This window comes from Eucyclogobius newberryi, unplaced genomic scaffold (assembly GCF_026437365.1).
Source record: "Eucyclogobius newberryi isolate DKJ021-1_F unplaced genomic scaffold, fEucNew1.0.hap1 SCAF_426, whole genome shotgun sequence".
NCBI lineage: Eukaryota > Metazoa > Chordata > Actinopteri > Gobiiformes > Gobiidae > Eucyclogobius > Eucyclogobius newberryi.
The window spans coordinates 6,719-25,000 of NW_027316086.1; the positions used below are offsets into that span (position 1 = coordinate 6,719).

Below are 18,282 nucleotides of genomic sequence, written 5' to 3' on the forward strand. Positions count from 1 at the left end.
TAGTGTGTGTAGTGTGTAGCGTGTGTAGTGTGTAGCGTGTAGTGTGTGTAGTGTGTGTAGTGTGTGTAGCGTGTATTGTGTAGTGTGTAGCGTGTGTAGCGTGTGTAGCGTGTAGTGTGTAGCGTGTGTAGCATGTAGTGTGTAGCGTGTGTAGCGTGTAGCGTGTGTAGCGTGTGTAGTGTGTGTAACATGTGTAGCGTGTGTAGTGTGTAGCGTGTAGCGTGTGTAGCGTGTAGCGTGTGTAGCGTGTGTAGCGTGTGTAGCGTGTAGCGTTACCTTCAGGCGTGGCGCTCTCCTTGCCTCGAGCAGAAGGGTTCAGGAGGCTGCTGGCGTTGGGCTGATGTTCAGGACTCTTGACGATGGCGCTCATGAGGATCTGATGTCTGGCCTGAGCCGGAGTCGTGGGCCCCGTGGGCCCCATGTGCTCCTGAGCCTTAAAGTGGGCCGCTGCAACCACACACACTGGAGTCATTCTTTTGTGTTTTGTGTGTTCTCTCTTATCCAATCATCTGGCTGTGGAGCTCCTCCAGAGAGAACCAGGCCCCTTTGGAAGCTAGAACCTTAAACATGGCCCGTGTTTGAGAGGAGGGTCCTACTGAAGAGTGTAAGTGAAATAGAACCTTAAACATGGCCCGTGTTTGAGAGGAGGGTTCTACTGAAGAGTGTAAGTGACTAGAACCTTAAACATGGCCCCGTGTTTGAGAGGAGGGTTCTACTGAAGAGTGTAAGTGAACTAGAACCTTAAACGTGGCCCGTGTTTGAGAGGAGGGTTCTACTGAAGAGTGTAAGTGAACTAGAACCTTAAACGTGGCCCGTGTTTGAGAGGAGGGTTCTACTGAAGAGTGTAAGTGAACTAGAACCTTAAACGTGGCCCGTGTTTGAGAGGAGGGTTCTACTGAAGAGTGTAAGTGAACTAGAACCTTAAACATGGCCCCGTGTTTGAGAGGAGGGTTCTACTGAAGAGTGTAAGTGAACTAGAACCTTAAACATGGCCCCGTGTTTGAGAGGAGGGTTCTACTTTGAAGAGTGTAAGTGAACTAGAACCTTAAACATGGCCCGTGTTTGAGAGGAGGGTTCTACTTTGAAGAGTGTAGGTGAACTAGAACCTTAAACATGGCCCCGTGTTTGAGAGGAGGGTTCTACTTTGAAGAGTGTAGGTGAACTAGAACCTTAAACATGGCCCCGTGTTTGAGAGGAGGGTTCTACTTTGAAGAGTGTAACTGAACTAGAACCTTAAACATGGCCCCGTGTTTGAGAGGAGGGTTCTACTTTGAAGAGTGTAAGTGAACTAGAACCTTAAACATGGCCCGTGTTTGAGAGGAGGGTTCTACTTTGAAGAGTGTAACTGAACTAGAACCTTAAACGTGGCCCGTGTTTGAGAGGAGGGTTCTACTTTGAAGAGTGTAACTGAACTAGAACCTTAAACATGGCCCCGTGTTTGAGAGGAGGGTTCTACTTTGAAGAGTGTAAGTGAACTAGAACCTTAAACATGGCCCCGTGTTTGAGAGGAGGGACCTACTGAAGAGTGTAACTGAACTAGAACCTTAAACATGGCCCGTGTTTGAGAGGAGGGTCCTACTGAAGAGTGTAACTGAACTAGAACCTTAAACATGGCCCCGTGTTTGAGAGGAGGGTTCTACTTTGAAGAGTGTAGGTGAACTAGAACCTTAAACATGGCCCGTGTTTGAGAGGAAGGTTCTACTTTGAAGAGTGTAAGTGAACTAGAGTGAGACAAACCTTCTTCTCTGAGCGAGCGCAGTTCGATCCTCATCTTCTGCAGAGCCTCCTCCAGCTCAGAGCAGTGAGATCGTTCCCTCTCCAGAGCCAGCTTCATGTCTCCATAATGAAGAGGAACCGAGGGCTGAGGCAGAGGAGTGAGGGCCCCGTTTGTGGTGGTGCCAACGTCCTCACGCTTACGCCCGAAGATGCCCTGAGAACATGAGACAGAGAACACATGAGACAGAGAGAACATGAGACAGAGAGAACATGAGATAGAGAGAACATGAGACAGAGAACACATGAGACTGAGAGAACATGAGACAGAGAGAACATGAGACAGAGAGAACATGAGACAGAGAACATGAGACAGAGAGAACATGAGACAGAGAGAACATGAGACAGAGAGAACATGAGACAGAGAGAACATGAGACAGAGAACATGAGACAGAGAACATGAGACAGAGAGAACATGAGACAGAGAGAACATGAGACAGAGAGAACATGAGACAGAGAGAACATGAGACAGAGAGAACATGAGACAGAGAGAACATGAGACAGAGAGAACATGAGACAGAGAGAACATGAGACAGAGAGAACATGAGACAGAGAGAACATGAGACAGAGAGAACATGAGACAGAGAGAACATGAGACAGAGAACATGAGACAGAGAACATGAGACAGAGAGAACATGAGACAGAGAGAACATGAGACAGAGAGAACATGAGACAGAGAGAACATGAGACAGAGAGAACATGAGACAGAGAACATGAGACAAAGAGAACATGAGACAGATAACATGAGACAGAGAACATGAGACAGAGAGAACATGAGACAGAGAACATGAGACAGAGAACACATGAGACAGAGAGAACATGAGACAGAGAACACATGAGACTGAGAGAACATGAGACAGAGAACATGAGACAGAGAACATGAGACAGAGAACACATGAGACAGAGAACATGAGACAGAGAGAACATGAGAAAGAGAACATGAGACAGAGAACATGAGACAGAGAGAACATGAGACAGAGAGAACATGAGACAGAGAACATGAGACAGAGAACATGAGACAGAGAACACATGAGACAGAGAGAACATGAGACAGAGAGAACATGAGACAGAGAGAACATGAGACAGAGAACACATGAGACAGAGAGAACATGAGACAGAGAACACATGAGACAGAGAGAACATGAGACAGAGAGAACATGAGACAGAGAGAACATGAGACAGAGAACACATGAGACAGAGAGAACATGAGACAGAGAGAACATGAGACAGAGAGAACATGAGACAGAGAGAACATGAGAGAGAGAACATGAGACAGAGAGAACATGAGACAGAGAGAACATGAGAGAGAGAACATGAGACAGAGAGAACATGAGAGAGAGAACATGAGACAGAGAGAACATGAGAGAGAGAACATGAGACAGAGAGAACATGAGACAGAGAGAACATGAGACAGAGAACACATGAGACTGAGAGAACATGAGACAGAGAACATGAGACAGAGAACATGAGACAGAGAGAACATGAGACAGAGAGAACATGAGACAGAGAACACATGAGACAGAGAGAACATGAGACAGAGAGAACATGAGACAGAGAACACATGAGACAGAGAGAACATGAGACAGAGAGAACATGAGACAGAGAACACATGAGACAGAGAGAACATGAGACAGAGAACACATGAGACAGAGAGAACATGAGACAGAGAGAACATGAGACAGAGAGAACATGAGACAGAGAACACATGAGACAGAGAGAACATGAGACAGAGAGAACATGAGACAGAGAACACATGAGACAGAGAGAACATGAGACAGAGAACACATGAGACTGAGAGAACATGAGACAGAGAACATGAGACAGAGAACACATGAGACAGAGAGAACATGAGACAGAGAGAACATGAGAAAGAGAACATGAGACAGAGAACATGAGACAGAGAGAACATGAGACAGAGAGAACATGAGACAGAGAACATGAGACAGAGAGAACATGAGACAGAGAACATGAGACAGAGAACATGAGACAGAGAACACATGAGACAGAGAGAACATGAGACAGAGAGAACATGAGACAGAGAACATGAGACAGAGAACATGAGACAGAGAACATGAGACAGAGAACATGAGACAGAGAGAACATGAGACAGAGAGAACATGAGACAGAGAGAACATGAGACAGAGAACATGAGACAGAGAGAACATGAGACAGAGAGAACATGAGATAGAGAGAACATGAGACAGAGAGAACATGAGACAGAGAACATGAGACAGAGAACATGAGACAGAGAACATGAGACAGAGAACATGAGACAGAGAGAACATGAGACAGAGAACATGAGACAGAGAGAACATGAGACAGAGAACATGAGACAGAGAGAACATGAGACAGAGAACATGAGACAGAGAACATGAGACAGAGAACATGAGACAGAGAACATGAGACAGAGAGAACATGAGACAGAGAGAACATGAGACAGAGAGAACATGAGAGAGAGAACATGAGAGAGAGAGAACATGAGAGAGAGAACATGAGACAGAGAACACATGAGAGAGAGAACATGAGACAGAGAACATGAGACAGAGAACATGAGACAGAGAACATGAGACAGAGAGAACATGAGACAGAGAACATGAGACAGAGAACATGAGACAGAGAGAACATGAGACAGAGAACATGAGACAGAGAGAACATGAGACAGAGAACATGAGACAGAGAGAACATGAGACAGAGAGAACATGAGACAGAGAGAACATGAGACAGAGAGAACATGAGACAGAGAGAACATGAGACAGAGAGAACATGAGACAGAGAGAACATGAGACAGAGAGAACATGAGACAGAGAACACATGAGACAGAGAACATGAGACAGAGAACACATGAGACAGAGAGAACATGAGACAGAGAACATGAGACAGAGAGAACATGAGACAGAGAGAACATGAGACAGAGAGAACATGAGACAGAGAGAACATGAGACAGAGAGAACATGAGACAGAGAGAACATGAGACAGAGAACATGAGACAGAGAGAACATGAGACAGAGAGAACATGAGACAGAGAGAACATGAGACAGAGAGAACATGAGACAGAGAGAACATGAGACAGAGAGAACATGAGACAGAGAACACATGAGACAGAGAGAACATGAGACAGAGAGAACATGAGACAGAGAGAACATGAGACAGAGAGAACATGAGACAGAGAGAACATGAGACAGAGAGAACATGAGAGAGAGAACACATGAGACAGAGAGAACATGAGACCAGGACCAGGACCAGGACCAGGACCAGGACCAGGACCAGGACCAGGACCAGGACCAGGACCAGGACCACAGACCTTCTTCTTCTTGGTTGGCTGGTCCATCTTGGCCTGGAGGAAGTCGATGAGTTTGGTTTGCTGTGAGATGGTTCCCTCCATCTTCACCTTCTCATGAGAATACACCGCCTGAAGGACCAGAAAGACCTGCTCAAGATATGATGCTTTCAACAAGTTTAAACCATTCAGGAGAAGGGACGAGATCAGAAGAAAGTATTGCTCCTGAGAGAGAAGAACATGGAACACGCTCTGCTTTATCCTGCAACGCTGACCATCAACGTGAGAGGAAAGATTAAGAGATTCACTTCAGCCGAGGAGAATTCAATGCAGGATCTGCCTTATTTCAATGAAGGGTCCTGGACTGAGCCATGTGAGCATGTGCCCAATGTGGGCCAGTGTGGGCCAACTTTGGTTTGTATATGCCCAAGGGAAGGCCTTATGTCAGCCCTACCAGAGGGTCTTTTATCTAGAAAATGGCTTTCCCTCCACACTTTGATCTCTTTTTGGATCAGTCTGTGGGCTCTTTGCATGATGTTTGTTCTGTTGTGTGTGTGACACAGAGAGTGTGTGTGACACAGAGAGTGTGTGTATTACACAGAGAGTGTGTGTGACACAGAGAGTGTGTGTGACACAGAGAGTGTGTGTGTTACACAGAGAGTGTGTGTGACACAGAGAGTGTGTGTGACACAGAGAGTGTGTGTGACACAGAGAGTGTGTGTATTACACAGAGAGTGTGTGTGACACAGAGAGTGTGTGTGACACAGAGAGTGTGTGTGTTACACAGAGAGTGTGTGTGACACAGAGAGTGTGTGTATTACACAGAGAGTGTGTGTGTTACACAGAGAGTGTGTGTGACACAGAGAGTGTGTGTATTACACAGAGAGTGTGTGTGACACAGAGAGTGTGTGTATTACACAGAGAGTGTGTGTGACACAGAGAGTGTGTGTGACACAGAGAGTGTGTGTATTACACAGAGAGTGTGTGTGACACAGAGAGTGTGTGTGACACAGAGAGTGTGTGTGTTACACAGAGAGTGTGTGTGACACAGAGAGTGTGTGTTACACAGAGAGTGTGTGTGACACAGAGAGTGTGTGTGACACAGAGAGTGTGTGTGTTACACAGAGAGTGTGTGTGACACAGAGAGTGTGTGTTACACAGAGAGTGTGTGTGTTACACAGAGAGTGTGTGTGACACAGAGAGTGTGTGTGACACAGAGAGTGTGTGTGACACAGAGAGTGTGTGTGTTACACAGAGAGTGTGTGTGACACAGAGAGTGTGTGTGACACAGAGAGTGTGTGTATTACACAGAGAGTGTGTGTGACACAGAGAGTGTGTGTGTTACACAGAGAGTGTGTGTGACACAGAGAGTGTGTATTACACAGAGAGTGTGTGTGTTACACAGAGAGTGTGTGTATTACACAGAGAGTGTGTGTGACACAGAGAGTGTGTGTGACACAGAGAGTGTGTGTATTACACAGAGAGTGTGTGTGACACAGAGAGTGTGTGTGTTACACAGAGAGTGTGTGTGACACAGAGAGTGTGTGTATTACACAGAGAGTGTGTGTGACACAGAGAGTGTGTGTGACACAGAGAGTGTGTGTGTTACACAGAGAGTGTGTGTGACACAGAGTGTGTGTGACACAGAGAGTGTGTGTGACACAGAGAGTGTGTGTGACACAGAGAGTGTGTGTGACACAGAGAGTGTGTGTGTTACACAGAGAGTGTGTGTGACACAGAGAGTGTGTATTACACAGAGTGTGTGTGTTACACAGAGAGTGTGTGTATTACACAGAGAGTGTGTGTGACACAGAGAGTGTGTGTGACACAGAGAGTGTGTGTGACACAGAGAGTGTGTGTGTTACACAGAGAGTGTGTGTGACACAGAGAGTGTGTGTATTACACAGAGAGTGTGTGTGTTACACAGAGAGTGTGTGTGTTACACAGAGAGTGTGTGTGTTACACAGAGAGTGTGTGTGACACAGAGAGTGTGTGTGACACAGAGAGTGTGTGTGTTACACAGAGAGTGTGTGTGACACAGAGAGTGTGTGTATTACAGAGAGTGTGTGTATTACAGAGAGTGTGTGTATTACACAGAGAGTGTGTGTATTACACAGAGAGTGTGTGTGACACAGAGAGTGTGTGTGTGACACAGAGAGTGTGTGTGACACAGAGAGTGTGTGTATTACACAGAGAGTGTGTGTTACACAGAGAGTGTGTGTTACACAGAGAGTGTGTATTACACAGAGTGTGTGTTACACAGAGAGTGTGTGTGACACAGAGAGTGTGTGTGACACAGAGAGCGTGTGTGTTACACAGAGAGTGTGTGTGTGACACAGAGAGTGTGTGTGTGACACAGAGAGTGTGTGTGTGACACAGAGAGTGTGTGTGACACAGAGAGTGTGTGTATTACACAGAGAGTGTGTGTGTTACACAGAGAGTGTGTGTATTACAGAGAGTGTGTGTATTACAGAGAGTGTGTGTATTACACAGAGAGTGTGTGTATTACACAGAGAGTGTGTGTGACACAGAGAGTGTGTGTGTTACACAGAGAGTGTGTGTGACACAGAGAGTGTGTGTGACACAGAGAGTGTGTGTATTACACAGAGAGTGTGTGTTACACAGAGAGTGTGTGTGACACAGAGAGTGTGTGTATTACACAGAGAGTGTGTGTTACACAGAGAGTGTGTGTTACACAGAGAGTGTGTATTACACAGAGTGTGTGTTACACAGAGAGTGTGTGTTACACAGAGAGTGTGTGTGACACACAGAGTGTGTGTGACACAGAGAGTGTGTGTGTTACACAGAGAGTGTGTGTGACACAGAGAGTGTGTGTGACACAGAGAGTGTGTGTATTACACAGAGAGTGTGTGTTACACAGAGAGTGTGTGTTACACAGAGAGTGTGTATTACACAGAGTGTGTGTTACACAGAGAGTGTGTGTTACACAGAGAGTGTGTGTGACACACAGAGTGTGTGTGACACAGAGAGTGTGTATTACACAGAGTGTGTGTATTACACAGAGTGTGTGTTACACAGAGAGTGTGTGTGACACAGAGAGTGTGTGTGACACAGAGAGCGTGTGTGTTACACAGAGAGTGTGTGTGTGACACAGAGAGTGTGTGTGTGACACAGAGAGTGTGTGTGTGACACAGAGAGTGTGTGTGTTACACATACACACTGAGTGTGTGTGTGACACAGAGTGTGTGTGACACAGAGAGTGTGTGTGACACAGAGAGTGTGTGTGACACAGAGAGTGTGTGTGTTACAGAGTGTGTGTTACACAGAGAGTGTGTGTGTTACACAGAGTGTGTGTTACACAGAGAGTGTTTGTTACACAGTGTGTGTGTGTTACACAGAGAGTGTGTGTGTGACAGTGTGTGTGTTACAGAGTGTGTGTTACACAGAGAGTGTGTGTGTGACAGAGAGTGTGTTACACAGAGAGTGTGTGTGTTACACAGAGTGTGTGTTACACAGAGTGTGTGTTACACAGTGTGTGTGTGTGTGTGTTACACAGAGCGTGTGTGACACATACACACAGAGTGTGTGTGTGTGACACAGAGTGTGTGTGTGTTACACAGAGTGTGTGTAACACATACACACAGAGTGTGTGTGTGTGTGTGTTACACAGAGTGTGTGTGACACATACACACAGAGTGTGTGTGTGTGTTACACAGAGTGTGTGTAACACATACACACAGAGTGTGTGTGTGTTACACAGAGTGTGTGTAACACATACACACAGAGTGTGTGTGTGTGTTACACAGAGTGTGTGTGTGTGTTACACAGAGTGTGTGTAACACATACACACAGAGTGTGTGTGTGTGTGTTACACAGAGTGTGTGTGTGTGTGACACAGAGTGTGTGTGACACAGAGAGTGTGTGTGTTACACAGAGTGTGTGTGTGTGTGACACAGAGTGTGTGTGACACAGAGAGTGTGTGTGTTACACAGAGTGTGTGTGTGTGTGACACAGAGTGTGTGTGACACATTTACAAGAATGATTTCTAAATGTTAAATACAACGGCGTCTGAAAGGTTCAAACAGCATCTTTTAATGTTCACCACATAATGAGTCCAATAAAGACAAAGATATTGACAAAGACGAGAAAAGAAGAAAATATTACAGACCTGGATGTTCTGGAGCCGGTACAGACCTGGATGTTCTGGAGCTGGTACAGACCTGGATGTTCTGGAGCTGGTACAGACCTGGATGTTCTGGAGCTGGTACAGACCTGGATGTTCTGGAGCTGGTACAGACCTGGATGTTCTGGAGCTGGTACAGACCTGGATGTTCTGGAGCCGGTACAGACCTGGATGTTCTCGAGCTGGTACAGACCTGGATGTTCTGGAGCTGGTACAGACCTGGATGTTCTGGAGCTGGTACAGACCTGGATGTTCTGGAGCTGGTACAGACCTGGATGTTCTGGAGCTGGTACAGACCTGGATGTTCTGGAGCTGGTACAGACCTGGATGTTCTGGAGCTGGTACAGACCTGGATGTTCTGGAGCCGGTACAGACCTGGATGTTCTCGAGCTGGTACAGACCTGGATGTTCTGGAGCTGGTACAGACCTGGATGTTCTCGAGCTGGTACAGACCTGGATGTTCTGGAGCTGGTACAGACCTGGATGTTCTGGAGCCGGTACAGACCTGGATGTTCTGGAGCCGGTACAGACCTGGATGTTCTGGAGCTGGTACAGACCTGGATGTTCTGGAGCTGGTACAGACCTGGATGTTCTGGAGCCGGTACAGACCTGGATGTTCTCGAGCTGGTACAGACCTGGATGTTCTGGAGCTGGTACAGACCTGGATGTTCTCGAGCTGGTACAGACCTGGATGTTCTGGAGCTGGTACAGACCTGGATGTTCTGGAGCTGGTACAGACCTGGATGTTCTGGAGCCGGTACAGACCTGGATGTTCTGGAGCTGGTACAGACCTGGATGTTCTGGAGCTGGTACAGACCTGGATGTTCTCGAGCTGGTACAGACCTGGATGTTCTGGAGCCGGTACAGACCTGGATGTTCTGGAGCCGGTACAGACCTGGATGTTCTGGAGCTGGTACAGACCTGGATGTTCTCGAGCTGGTACTCCAGGTCGGTTCTCTCGGTCTTTAACATGTCGGTCTGGTCCAGAGCGTCCTGAAGGCCCTGAGTGAGTCTGAAGATGTGAGTCTTCTGGAGATCCATCTGCTGCTGCAGTTTCCCCTGCTGCAGGAAGACCACAAACTCACTTTAAAACACAAAAGACTCAAATAAAGGTCTGAATCTGAAGCTTCAGAGAGAATATTTATGACTCAAGTCTTTTATTGATTAAAATCTGAAATAGTTTGTTTTTTGACAGTTTGATTGACGCACTTAAAAGCATTTACTTTCCTCAAAAACCGTCAGTAGATTCATTCTGGTTGTGCTTAATGACCTCCAAGGACGCCTGAACAATGACGCCTACACAAGGACGCCTGAACAATGACGCCTACACAAGGATGCCTGAACAATGACGCCTACACAAGGATGCCTGAACAATGACGCCTACACAAGGACGCCTGAACAATGACGCCTACACAATGACGCCTACACAAGGACGCCTACACAAGGACGCCTGAACAATGACGCCTACACAAGGATGCCTGAACAATGACGCCTACACAAGGACGCCTGAACAATGACGCCTACACAAGGATGCCTGAACAATGACGCCTACACAAGGACGCCTGAACAATGACGCCTACACAAGGATGCCTGAACAATGACGCCTACACAAGGACGCCTGAACAATGACGCCTACACAAGGACGCCTGAACAATGACGCCTACACAAGGATGCCTGAACAATGACGCCTACACAAGGACGCCTGAACAATGACGCCTACACAAGGATGCCTGAACAATGACGCCTACACAAGGACGCCTGAACAATGACGCCTACACAAGGATGCCTGAACAATGACGCCTACACAAGGACGCCTGAACAATGACGCCTACACAAGGATGCCTGAACAATGACGCCTACACAAGGACGCCTGAACAATGACGCCTACACAAGGACGCCTGAACAATGACGCCTACACAAGGACGCCTGAACAATGACGCCTACACAAGGATGCCTGAACAATGACGCCTACACAAGGACGCCTGAACAATGACGCCTACACAAGGACGCCTACACAAGGACGCCTACACAAGGACGCCTGAACAATGACGCCTACACAAGGACGCCTGAACAATGACGCCTACACAAGGATGCCTGAACAATGACGCCTACACAAGGACGCCTGAACAATGACGCCTACACAAGGACGCCTGAACAATGACGCCTACACAAGGATGCCTGAACAATGACGCCTACACAAGGACGCCTGAACAATGACGCCTACACAAGGATGCCTGAACAATGACGCCTACACAAGGATGCCTGAACAATGACGCCTACACAAGGACGCCTGAACAATGACGCCTACACAATGACGCCTACACAAGGACGCCTACACAAGGATGCCTGAACAATGACGCCTACACAAGGACGCCTGAACAATGACGCCTACACAAGGACGCCTGAACAATGACGCCTACACAAGGATGCCTGAACAATGACGCCTACACAAGGACGCCTGAACAATGACGCCTACACAAGGATGCCTGAACAATGACGCCTACACAAGGACGCCTGAACAATGACGCCTACACAAGGACGCCTGAACAATGACGCCTACACAAGGATGCCTGAACAATGACGCCTACACAAGGACGCCTGAACAATGACGCCTACACAAGGATGCCTGAACAATGACGCCTACACAAGGACGCCTGAACAATGACGCCTACACAAGGATGCCTGAACAATGACGCCTACACAAGGACGCCTGAACAATGACGCCTACACAAGGATGCCTGAACAATGACGCCTACACAAGGACGCCTGAACAATGACGCCTACACAAGGACGCCTGAACAATGACGCCTACACAAGGACGCCTGAACAATGACGCCTACACAAGGATGCCTGAACAATGACGCCTACACAAGGACGCCTGAACAATGACGCCTACACAAGGACGCCTACACAAGGACGCCTACACAAGGACGCCTGAACAATGACGCCTACACAAGGACGCCTGAACAATGACGCCTACACAAGGACGCCTACACAATGACGCCTACACAAGGACGCCTGAACAATGACGCCTACACAAGGACGCCTGAACAATGACGCCTACACAAGGACGCCTACACAAGGACGCCTGAACAATGACGCCTACACAAGGATGCCTGAACAATGACGCCTACACAAGGACGCCTGAACAATGACGCCTACACAAGGACGCCTGAACAATGACGCCTACACAAGGACGCCTGAACAATGATGCCTACACAAGGACGCCTGAACAATGACGCCTACACAAGGACGCCTGAACAATGACGCCTACACAAGGACGCCTGAACAATGACGCCTACACAAGGACGCCTGAACAATGACGCCTGAACAATGACGCCTACACAAGGACGCCTACACAAGGACGCCTGAACAATGACGCCTACACAAGGACGCCTGAACAATGACGCCTGAACAATGACGCCTACACAAGGACGCCTGAACAATGACGCCTACACAAGGACGCCTGAACAATGACGCCTACACAAGGACGCCTACACAAGGACGCCTGAACAATGACGCCTACACAAGGATGCCTGAACAATGACGCCTACACAAGGACGCCTGAACAATGACGCCTACACAAGGACGCCTACACAAGGACGCCTGAACAATGACGCCTACACAAGGACGCCTGAACAATGATGCCTACACAAGGACGCCTGAACAATGACGCCTACACAAGGACGCCTACACAAGGACGCCTGAACAATGACGCCTACACAAGGACGCCTGAACAATGACGCCTACACAAGGACGCCTGAACAATGACGCCTGAACAATGACGCCTACACAAGGACGCCTGAACAATGACGCCTACACAAGGACGCCTGAACAATGACGCCTACACAAGGACGCCTGAACAATGACGCCTACACAAGGACGCCTGAACAATGACGCCTACACAAGGACGCCTGAACAATGACGCCTACACAAGGACGCCTGAACAATGACGCCTACACAAGGACGCCTGAACAATGACGCCTACACAAGGACGCCTGAACAATGACGCCTACACAAGGACGCCTGAACAATGACGCCTACACAAGGACGCCTGAACAATGACGCCTACACAAGGACGCCTCCTCATCAGTCACTCACCTCCTCATCAGCCTCTCTCACCTCCTCATCAGTCTCTCACCTCCTCATCAGTCACTCACCTCCTCATCAGCCTCTCTCACCTCCTCATCAGCCTCTCTCACCTCCTCATCAGCCTCTCTCACCCCCCATCAGCCTCTCTCACCTCCTCATCAGCCTCTCTCACCTCCTCATCAGCCTCTCTCACCTCCTCATCAGCCTCTCACCTCCTCATCAGCCTCTCACCTCCTCATCAGCCTCTCACCTCCTCATCAGTCTCTCACCTCCTCATCAGCCTCTCTCACCTCCTCATCAGCCTCTCTCACCACCTCATCAGCCTCTCTCACCTCCTCATCAGTCTCTCACCTCCTCATCAGCCTCTCTCACCTCCTCATCAGCCTCTCTCACCTCCTCATCAGCCTCTCACCTCCTCATCAGTCTCTCACCCCCCCATCAGCCTCTCTCACCTCCTCATCAGCCTCTCTCACCTCCTCATCAGCCTCTCTCACCTCCTCATCAGCCTCTCTCACCTCCTCATCAGCCTCTCACCTCCTCATCAGCCTCTCTCACCTCCTCATCAGTCTCTCACCTCCTCATCAGCCTCTCTCACCTCCTCATCAGCCTCTCTCACCCCCCATCAGCCTCTCACCTCCTCATCAGCCTCTCTCACCTCCTCATCAGCCTCTCACCTCCTCATCAGCCTCTCACCTCCTCATCAGCCTCTCACCTCCTCATCAGTCTCTCACCTCCTCATCAGCCTCTCTCACCTCCTCATCAGCCTCTCTCACCTCCTCATCAGCCTCTCACCTCCTCATCAGCCTCTCACCTCCTCATCAGCCTCTCACCTCCTCATCAGTCTCTCACCTCCTCATCAGCCTCTCTCACCTCCTGATCAGCCTCTCTCACCTCCTCATCAGCCTCTCTCACCTCCTCATCAGCCTCTCTCACCTCCTCATCAGCCTCTCACCTCCTCATCAGCCTCTCTCACCTCCTCATCAGCCTCTCACCTCCTCATCAGCCTCTCACCTCCTCATCAGCCTCTCACCTCCTCATCAGTCTCTCACCTCCTCATCAGCCTCTCTCACCTCCTCATCAGTCTCTCACCTCCTCATCAGCCTCTCTCACCTCCTCATCAGCCTCTCTCACCTCCTCATCAGCCTCTCTCACCTCCTCATCAGCCTCTCACCTCCTCATCAGCCTCTCTCACCTCCTCCATCAGTCTCTCTCACCTCCTCCATCAGTCTCTCTCTCACCTCATCAGCCTCTCTCACCTCCTCATCAGTCACTCACCTCCTCATCAGCCTCTCTCACCTCCTCATCAGCCTCTCTCACCTCCTCTCTCACCTCCTCATCAGCCTCTCTCACCTCCTCATCAGTCTTTCACCTCCTCATCAGCCTCTCACCTCCTCATCAGTCACTCACCTCCTCATCAGCCCCTCTCACCTCATCAGCCTCTCTCACCTCCTCATCAGTCTCTCACCTCCTCATCAGCCTCTCACCTCCTCATCAGTCACTCACCTCCTCATCAGTCACTCACCTCCTCATCAGTCACTCACCTCCTCATCAGCCTCTCACCTCCTCATCAGCCTCTCTCACCTCCTCATCAGCCTCTCACCTCCTCATCAGCCTCTCACCTCCTCATCAGCCTCTCACCTCCTCATCAGTCACTCACCTCCTCATCAGTCACTCACCTCCTCATCAGCCTCTCTCACCTCCTGATCAGCCTCTCTCACCTCCTCATCAGCCTCTCTCACCTCCTCATCAGCCTCTCTCACCTCCTCATCAGCCTCTCTCACCTCCTCATCAGCCTCTCTCACCTCCTCATCAGCCTCTCTCACCTCCTCATCAGCCTCTCACCTCCTCATCAGCCTCTCACCTCCTCATCAGCCTCTCACCTCCTCATCAGTCTCTCACCTCCTCATCAGCCTCTCTCACCTCCTCATCAGTCTCTCACCTCCTCATCAGCCTCTCTCACCTCCTCATCAGCCTCTCTCACCTCCTCATCAGCCTCTCACCTCCTCATCAGCCTCTCTCACCTCCTCCATCAGTCTCTCTCACCTCCTCCATCAGTCTCTCTCTCACCTCCTCCATCAGTCTCTCTCTCACCTCCTCCATCAGTCTCTCTCTCACCTCATCAGCCTCTCTCACCTCCTCATCAGTCACTCACCTCCTCATCAGCCTCTCTCACCTCCTCATCAACCTCTCTCACCTCCTCTCTCACCTCCTCATCAGCCTCTCTCACCTCCTCATCAGTCTTTCACCTCCTCATCAGCCTCTCACCTCCTCATCAGTCACTCACCTCCTCATCAGCCTCTCTCACCTCCTCATCAGTCTTTCACCTCCTCATCAGTCTCTCACCTCCTCATCAGTCTCTCACCTCCTCATCAGCCTCTCACCTCCTCATCAGTCACTCACCTCCTCATCAGTCACTCACCTCCTCATCAGCCTCTCTCACCTCCTCATCAGCCTCTCTCACCTCCTCATCAGTCTTTCACCTCCTCATCAGCCTCTCACCTCCTCATCAGTCTCTCACCTCCTCATCAGTCACTCACCTCCTCATCAGCCTCTCTCACCTCCTCATCAGCCTCTCTCACCTCCTCATCAGCCTCTCTCACCTCATCAGCCTCTCTCACCTCCTCATCAGTCTCTCACCTCCTCATCAGCCTCTCACCTCCTCATCAGTCTCTCACCTCCTCATCAGTCACTCACCTCCTCATCAGCCTCTCTCACCTCCTCATCAGTCTCTCACCTCCTCATCAGCCTCTCTCACCTCCTCATCAGCCTCTCTCACCTCCTCATCAGCCTCTCTCACCTCCTCATCAGCCTCTCTCACCTCCTCATCAGCCTCTCTCACCTCCTCATCAGCCTCTCTCACCCCCCATCAGCCTCTCTCACCTCCTCATCAGCCTCTCACCTCCTCATCAGCCTCTCTCACCTCCTCATCAGCCTCTCACCTCCTCATCAGCCTCTCACCTCCTCATCAGCCTCTCACCTCCTCATCAGTCTCTCACCTCCTCATCAGCCTCTCTCACCTCCTCATCAGCCTCTCTCACCTCCTCATCAGCCTCTCTCACCTCCTCATCAGCCTCTCACCTCCTCATCAGCCACTCTCACCTCCTCATCAGCCTCTCTCACCTCCTCATCAGCCTCTCTCATCTCCTCATCAGCCTCTCTCACCTCCTCATCAGTCTCTCTCACCTCCTCATCAGCCTCTCTCACCTCCTCATCAGCCTCTCTCACCTCCTCATCAGCCTCTCTCACCTCCTCATCAGCCTCTCTCACCTCCTCATCAGCCTCTCTCACCTCCTCATCAGCCTCTCACCTCCTCATCAGCCTCTCACCTCCTCATCAGCCTCTCTCACCTCCTCATCAGCCTCTCACCTCCTCATCAGCCTCTCACCTCCTCATCAGCCTCTCACCTCCTCATCAGTCTCTCACCTCCTCATCAGCCTCTCTCACCTCCTCATCAGCCTCTCTCACCTCCTCATCAGCCTCTCTCACCTCCTCATCAGCCTCTCTCACCTCCTCATCAGCCTCTCACCTCCTCATCAGCCTCTCACCTCCTCATCAGTCACTCACCTCCTCATCAGCCTCTCTCACCTCCTCATCAGCCTCTCTCACCTCCTCATCAGCCTCTCTCACCACCTCATCAGCCTCTCACCTCCTCATCAGCCACTCTCACCTCCTCATCAGCCTCTCTCACCTCCTCATCAGTCTCTCTCACCTCCTCATCAGCCTCTCTCACCTCCTCATCAGCCTCTCTCACCTCCTCATCAGCCTCTCTCACCTCCTCATCAGCCTCTCTCACCTCCTCATCAGCCTCTCTCACCTCATCAGCCTCTCTCACCTCCTCATCAGTCTCTCACCTCCTCATCAGCCTCTCACCTCCTCATCAGTCTCTCACCTCCTCATCAGTCACTCACCTCCTCATCAGCCTCTCTCACCTCCTCATCAGCCTCTCTCACCTCCTCATCAGTCTCTCACCTCCTCATCAGCCTCTCTCACCTCCTCATCAGCCTCTCTCACCTCCTCATCAGCCTCTCTCACCTCCTCATCAGCCTCTCTCACCTCCTCATCAGCCTCTCTCACCCCCCCATCAGCCTCTCTCACCTCCTCATCAGCCTCTCACCTCCTCATCAGCCTCTCTCACCTCCTCATCAGCCTCTCTCACCTCCTCATCAGCCTCTCTCACCTCCTCATCAGCCTCTCTCACCTCCTCATCAGCCTCTCACCTCCTCATCAGCCTCTCTCACCTCCTCATCAGTCACTCACCTCCTCATCAGCCTCTCTCACCTCCTCATCAGCCTCTCTCACCTCCTCATCAGCCTCTCTCACCACCTCATCAGCCTCTCACCTCCTCATCAGCCACTCTCACCTCCTCATCAGCCTCTCTCACCTCCTCATCAGTCTCTCTCACCTCCTCATCAGCCTCTCTCACCTCCTCATCAGCCTCTCTCACCTCCTCATCAGCCTCTCTCACCTCCTCATCAGCCTCTCTCACCTCCTCATCAGCCTCTCTCACCTCCTCATCAGCCTCTCACCTCCTCATCAGCCTCTCTCACCTCATCAGCCTCTCTCACCTCCTCATCAGTCTCTCACCTCCTCATCAGCCTCTCACCTCCTCATCAGTCTCTCACCTCCTCATCAGTCACTCACCTCCTCATCAGCCTCTCTCACCTCCTCATCAGCCTCTCTCACCTCCTCATCAGTCTCTCACCTCCTCATCAGCCTCTCTCACCTCCTCATCAGCCTCTCTCACCTCCTCATCAGCCTCTCTCACCTCCTCATCAGCCTCTCTCACCTCCTCATCAGCCTCTCTCACCTCATCAGCCTCTCTCACCTCCTCATCAGCCTCTCTCACCTCATCAGCCTCTCTCACCTCCTCATCAGTCTCTCACCTCCTCATCAGCCTCTCACCTCCTCATCAGTCTCTCACCTCCTCATCAGTCACTCACCTCCTCATCAGCCTCTCTCACCTCCTCATCAGCCTCTCTCACCTCCTCATCAGTCT

General features: G+C 50.1%; 1 protein-coding gene across 1 annotated transcript in view; it reads right to left on the bottom strand.

The window, feature by feature from the left end:
* Positions 1 to 276: 276 nt before the first annotated feature.
* LOC140379591 (citron Rho-interacting kinase-like) overlaps positions 277 to 18,282 on the bottom strand; it is a gene marked incomplete at both ends in the record, with an annotated part of 39,162 nt that continues 21,156 nt past the window's right edge. The window contains 4 exons of the mRNA XM_072464274.1: positions 277 to 447; positions 1,738 to 1,930; positions 5,075 to 5,182; positions 10,116 to 10,256. Coding sequence (XP_072320375.1) covers positions 277 to 447; positions 1,738 to 1,930; positions 5,075 to 5,182; positions 10,116 to 10,256 — 613 coding nt within the window. The remainder of the gene's footprint in view (positions 448 to 1,737; positions 1,931 to 5,074; positions 5,183 to 10,115; positions 10,257 to 18,282) is intronic.